Raw genomic sequence first — 6,894 nt, 5'->3', positions numbered from 1 at the left:
CACACTAGATTCAATGGGAAACAAGGAGGGAGATGAAAAATTGCACTGTGAAAAATCGCATTCAGCAATTGAAGACACTGCAAATTTAGCAACCAAAGTACAAAAGCGACATTTTTAGTGAAAGAAAAATCCGAGTAAAAAATCTTACGCGGTGTTATTGTGAAAAAAGAGACATTTTCACCAGCGAATACTTGAATGCCGTCGAATTTTCGTCACTTTTAATTTACAAACGTATTAAAAAACATCAAATATTCATAATACTAAGAAAAAGTATGTTTTTTTTTTTTTAAATATCATTAGAATGATACTCAATGCATAAAATGTATGTTTTCCTCCTTTAATTTTCTCTCTCTTCATTTTATATATGTTCTTCTTTTCCTTCATGAAAAAAGCACTTAAAATTAACTTTCTTCTGCGACAAAATTCTTTTTCACTCCTCTTGCAAATCATCTTCTTTTTTCTCCTCCTTCAGACAACACAACTAGCACCGTAGAGAAATGACACTTTTCACTACATTTCCAGCCCCTCTCACTTGCGCCAAATTTTATCAAACTTTTTTATTTTGATGCTCTTCTAAAAGTAAATGGGAATTTTTCTCTCTCATGCCAGCGAGATTTTAGCCATCATACAAAGTTAAATAATTTTATGCACGACTCCTTAAATATTTAGGTATAGGTTTTTTTCCTTTATTTTATCTGCCTTTTATCAAGTAATACTAAGAATATTTCTTGTATTTTTTTTTCTTCATTATTATTATAGATTTTTAAACTTATCACATCTACAAATCAGAATTTCACGTGTAAACTTAACTCGATAGTACCAACATTTCTTGTCAAAAGTAAAATCACAAAAATTGTTACAGTTGTAATTTGTAAAAAAAAAAATAGTATTTCATATAAGAAATGATAATAAATAAACTGAAAATTTTGTTCTTCACTCACATTAATTCTCTTCATCCTCATGCAATTTTCTTCTCTCTTTCAATTTTACAAAACATCTTCAAAACACAATTACTTCACATTCTTTTCGCTAACACTTTTTTCTTTCTCTTCTATACTTCACATTATTATCCGAACAGCGAAAATACAACGAAAATTACATAAGAAAATATTGGGTTAATAGAAAAAAAAAAACGGAAGAAAAAATGTTACTACTCATCGTCAAAATACATTTGACTTCCTCCTTAGCTCACCATCTTACTCTTCCTTCCTCCCTTCACTAAAATTATTAGAAGCAATCATTCATCGATTTGCTTTCTTGCTTAAAAATGCACAAGGTCTTATCAATGTGTAAAATCCTATGTGTTAAAGAAATGGATGATAATGGCGTGCTCAATAGAAAGTTGCAATCTCATTCAGCTTCGTCTCCAAGACTCCTCAATCTCCCTCTGTCTGTCTGTCTATCTCCATCCCGAATTGTGCTCCCACAACGTGAAATCCTCCTCTCTTTCGTCTCCGACACTTGGATAACAGCCCCCTTGCCCTGTTCAGCTTCCACATTCCCTCTACAGATGAATATATCAGTCGTCTCTACCCTTGCACAGAATCTTCCTGGCCAGGCCGACAGCCTGATCTCAGAGAATCTCGCAACAGCGGCAGTATCTCGGTCGCGGTCCCCCCGTGGTGGGTGGCGGAGTCACTGGGGCGAAGTAAGCGTGCACCTTAATGTTGGGCAGATGATTCTACGAAACAAAGAAAGAAAGAAAAAAATCCACCGTGAGTCATTTTCAGCAAAAACCACACACAATCTGCACATAAATTTGTGATAATATTCAAAAATCAATATCAATTGTAGTACTTTCAACCGCCCTATTGCACTTCTCGTTATCAACTGGCAGTCATAAAGCTCTATCCTCTGCAGATTGTGACACGAGATCAAGTGATCCAGTGTCGCATCGGTGATGAGTGGACAATTGTCCAGTTCCAGCACAGAGAGACTCTCAGCAGCGCAACTCCCAGCTGCCAATTGCCTTATCCCATCATCGGTTATCAGTTCGCAGTGCGACAGAGTCTGCAAAGAAAGGACACAGTGAGAATCTCGCTCTTCCTTTTCCCATTCCTTTGAATCTCTCACCAATTTCTCAAGACTCGGACATCCTGTGGCCAAGTGAGCCAGCGTCAAGTCAGTTATCTGATTGCACTCCTCGAGATCCATTCGCTCGAGATATTTGCAGTTCTTGCCCAACGCCTGGAAACCCAGATCCGTAAACTGATGACATCCAGCCACCTCCAGGGTGTTCAGCAGTGGATTGTGCTGGGCTAAGGCGATGAGTGTCTGATCTGTCAACTGGGCACACTTGGACACGCAGAGTTGACGCAAGTTGAGACATTTTTCCGAAATCTTCTGAATCGAATTGTCTGTTACAGACTGAGAGAAGAGTGAAAGAAAGAAATATTTTAATAAAGAATGCAAAAATATATCAATGCTGTTTTATACTTGAAAACACAGTCGTGTGTCTCTCTCTCCCTCTAAATTTGACTTAATTATTTCACACATAAAATCAAGTTTATAAATAAAACCCACTTGTGCGACATGATCGTGTCCACACGTTTTAATTATAGGCACAAAATTCATCAAAATACTACATTTTTGCATATTGTGTGTGACACAAAAATACCACAATATTCTATCAAAAATATACCCAAGTCAAAAAAAATTAAACGTTATAAAAATATTTTACACTCAATACCACACATTTTGATACCAGTTTAAATATTTCAGACACGCGTAAATCGTTTTTTTTGTCTACAATTAATTGATTCATTGCATAATTGTTGCTTTATTCGACGGGTGAATCGAAACCTATGAAACTTTCAGCAAAGCGAGTTGAAAATTTAGCATTAATATCGCTGTGAAATTTCCCAAATTTACCTCAAAACACCTTCAAATCCATCATTAAAGTGCTAATATTGCAAATTTTGACTAAAATATGACAAAGTTAATAGAAAAACTGAAAATATTACTTTACAAGTTTTAAAAAATCAACTTTTTATACTCTACATGAACTTTTCTCTACAGTTTTTGAGTGAAAAAATTTAAAAATATGTCAAATATTATATTGATTCAAAGTCTAAGAACATTTTAGGAAAATCCTGTAAATTTAACATTAATTTGTTTATCAAATAGGCGGTTTTATTAGCAAAAATGTACGTCGTAAACGATAAATAATCGACTTTTCATATTTAACACAGCAAAGCATTAATTTTTTACATTCTTCCTCTGTGGATAAATAAAATTTCTTGCTCTTCGATTCACCCATCGATATTTTATAGATACTTTTGCAATATATTCTGCAGTGCCGAATTTAATATATCAAGCTCGCAAAGACAATAAAATCCATTTTATTGTCCAAAAGAGCGGCGCTTCAAGTGTAAAAATTTGTCACTGCGCGACTGCAGCGCGCGTCTTGACAATGCAATTCTTTACGATTGGAGGAACAGAAAGAAGAATGTGTGGCGCATAAAATATTGATAAGATTTTGAATAATTCAAATGCACTCACATCACAGCTGTGTAGATTTAAGACCTCAATGTTGGGGCAGTAAGTAGCTAGACAAATAACTGCACGATCGTTAACTTGCTTACAACCTTTACTGCTGAATTTCTTGATTTTGTGGCATCCACGCGCCAGGGCCTCCACCCCGTTCTCCGTCACCAAGTCACACCAAGATATATTTATTTCCGTCAGGCTCTATATTGCGAACGGCGAAAGAGAGAAAGAAGAAGAAGAGAGTTGCGGCCAATTAGAATTTGTGACTGACATGGGCGGTGGGTGGAATAATTGGAAAGACATACCGCGCAACCATCTGATATTGCCTTAAGACTGCAATCGGAAATATTGACGCATGATTCTAAATATACTATGGACAATTTTGGACAATGTTTGCTTAGCGACTGTATCGCCAAATCTGTGATTTTCTTGCAGTCAGACAAATCCAAATACTCTATATTGTGGCAGTGCTGAGCCAGAGTGCGGATTGATTGATCACCAACCGATTGACATCCTTTCAGTGAGAGCAACTTGAGAAAACCGCCACATCTTTGGGAAATATTTTCAATCACTGGGCCCTGGAAATTACATATGAATTCATAATGTCAATATTTTCTCCCCACATCAAGAAGAGCAGCAGCAGCAATTGCCCAAATTACACTCACCTCAATATCTCGTTGAAAGTCAAACAGATCAATCTTTTGCCAATTAGAACCATCCAGAGCGAGTAAATTCCAGTATTTGCTCACCTGAGCACATCGACACAGCGACACGACGTCCAAATAGGAGAATATTCGAAAGAGAATCTCTTTGGGCAGCTTCTTTGATATTTCATCTTCGGGATCCAAGAAGTAGTTCTGCAAGAAAACAACAAAATCACCCAATTGTACAGAAAAAGTGATAACAAATAAAGAAACAATATTGTGAAAGAGTGAAGAAGAAGTCTGAGACATTGAGAAAAGAGGTAAAAACCTCCTGAATTGGCAATTTGCACTTTGATTTACGAGAGTTACTTTTCTGGAAAAGCCATGAATTTCATCAAATACAACCCAAAAGGGAAAAGGTTTCATCGTCTTTCTTTCTCTCTTTCTCTGTGTATAATCAAAATGTGTTCATTCGTGAAGTCTCGAAAGTTACGCATCACAATTTGCATATCTAAAGAAAAACTATTTGTAAAACCATATTTCTTATTCAATCTCTTCTTCTTCTTCCTCTTATAAGACTCTATTTGAGATGTTTTGCACTGAAAATCCAGAAGAAACTCTTTCTCTCTTTCTCTCTTAGCATTTGTGTAATTTTTCCCTCGAAGAAACACTGGAGAAAAATCAACAATCAACGACGTATCTCAACTTCTTATTTTTTCATCCACTCCTTCAACACCGGCATTAATTCCAAGTAATGCTATGAAATGGAAAAAGGTAATTCCACGTCTTTGGCCGAGATTATGCAAAAACATGGAAAAGTTCTATGCACAAGCAGAGGAATATCATTGTTCACACAAATTTCCACTGGAAAACTTTTAATTGAACTTCAGGGATAATTGTTTGGCTGTTGAAAGTGAGAGAGAGAGAGAGAGATGGAGTATTTAATGGAATTACTTTTCAACACTTGCTATTTTCCACCCATTTTTAACTACCACTATATTTGCCACTGATGCATTCAGGAGAATTTCCAGCGCAATTTAATAATATGAATTTTGAGAATCTCGGTATACAATAACACGGCAACAAAGAGAGTGAGAGATGTTATTAATTTAACAACCCTAATTTTATATGATTAATTGTAAGGTGATTCAATGTGAAAGGCCGCAATCTCTTGTTGTTTTCCTTTTGCCAGGAAAGCAAAATAATCATCACCGAAAATGTTTGGATTAACAACACACACACCAACCAGAGGGAAAAGAAAAGCCCAAATATTAATGATTCTTGGAAGAAAATTGACTCACTCAAAAACTGTAAATATAAATCTTTGAGTAGCAAATTACAGATTCCTTTGAATCATGCAATACACTTTGGAAATCGCAGAGTGTCTGTTTTTTCCCTTCCATTTTTGTCATGACAAAAAAACGGACAGAAAAAAACCCAGATTTTAGGCTGTGAATCGCGTTTAGGACACTCCTCGGTGTTGTAATTGAAAACGACGTCATTTCACGTGCCCCAACCCTCCGTGTGGAAATTCCATTTGGGTCAATATCACCCAAAAAATACCCCTAAAATCCCCCAACACACACACGCAAATCCCAAAAACGAGAAAAGACGAGAAAATTGTTCACAATTTTCCCTCTCTTTCACTCTTCGAAAGAAATTAAATATGATTTCCAAGAGATTAGATTTGGGGTAGAAATTTCAATGAAAATTTCATGTGACAGCCTCGAATTCAGGACTTCCCGGGTCATTTCCACCGAATTGCTCTGGCTTTGAGCCTGGGAAGAAATGCGTCCCAAAAAGTGCGGAATTCGGACGACACACAGTGTCTGAAAAGGAAGAAGAATGGTGCTAATTGCTATTCTTCTTCCTTCACTCCTTAATTGAGTGATTAAAATGGTAATTTCTCTTGCACAAGACAACAGAATGAGTGTCCTCGCAATTGCCAAGAGTGTTGGAAGACACAAAATGAGATGCTCGAGACAAAGGGATACCAACGCATTGATTCATTTTCATCCCACCCACACTCGCTCTCTCTCCAACTCCTCCGGCTCTCGTCTCGACTGCAGGAGTCTGCACAGCTTTTCTCATGCTCTTATTGCCCGTCTGGATGGGTTGAAAAGTCTTCTTTTTCTGTCGTCCCTCCACCATCGCCATGTAAAATTTTCATGCATTCCCACCGCCGAGAGAGTGGCAATTTTTCTGTCTGGACGACGCAGCAATTTTGGTGGGTGAAGTGCAAGAAGAAGCCCACAGAATCCCGAGAATTCAGACTTTCTGGACCCCCACAATTGCCACCACGGAGCGCCTCGTGTGGCATTTTGTCGGGGTTTTGTGTGATTTCTCCAAGAGAATTGCGTTCTTCAGTAATTTCTTTGTTGTCGTTTGATAAACACCCCCCGAATCAGCTGTCTTCGATTTGGTCTCGTCTCCCATCATATACACACTGTGAGTGCAACAGAGACAGCACCAGCGGCAACAGAGTGCATCTGAGTGAGACACAACGATCGTCGCGGACACAAAGCCCCCAGAGTTTTGCGAAAAAAGCCCCATTTATCAGTGGCATTTGCACCCCAAACCACTAACCTCATATCTATGTCGACTGGCGTAGCTCATCTTCAGCCCTCTTGCAATCACTTTCGCGCACCACACGTAATTTGGGATGTTGCAATTGATCACGAAAAAGAGTAAAATTTCTCAACAACACAAAACTGCGCTCACTCTGCCATATGGGAGGTTCACTTTCTCGCCGGGCGCTGTC

At 37.8% G+C, this 6,894-nt stretch overlaps 1 protein-coding gene across 1 annotated transcript; it reads right to left on the bottom strand.

The window, feature by feature from the left end:
- Positions 1 to 341: 341 nt before the first annotated feature.
- LOC132258158 (F-box/LRR-repeat protein 20) lies at positions 342 to 6,826 on the bottom strand. The gene is made up of 7 exons (XM_059755297.1): positions 6,720 to 6,826; positions 4,155 to 4,346; positions 3,795 to 4,067; positions 3,502 to 3,690; positions 2,074 to 2,367; positions 1,798 to 2,010; positions 342 to 1,681 (listed from the first exon to the last, which is right to left on the bottom strand). Exons 1-7 carry the CDS (start codon positions 6,747 to 6,749, stop codon positions 1,574 to 1,576), a joined length of 1,299 nt encoding a protein of 432 aa, XP_059611280.1. The 5' UTR covers positions 6,750 to 6,826; the 3' UTR covers positions 342 to 1,573.
- Positions 6,827 to 6,894: the final 68 nt, after the last annotated feature.

This window comes from Phlebotomus argentipes, unplaced genomic scaffold (genome assembly GCF_947086385.1).
Source record: "Phlebotomus argentipes unplaced genomic scaffold, Phlebotomus argentipes genome assembly scaffold_4, whole genome shotgun sequence".
In the NCBI taxonomy this organism is placed as follows: Eukaryota; Metazoa; Arthropoda; class Insecta; order Diptera; family Psychodidae; genus Phlebotomus; species Phlebotomus argentipes.
Note: the sequence above shows the minus strand (reverse complement) of the source record. Positions and strands in the feature narration are given on the sequence as shown.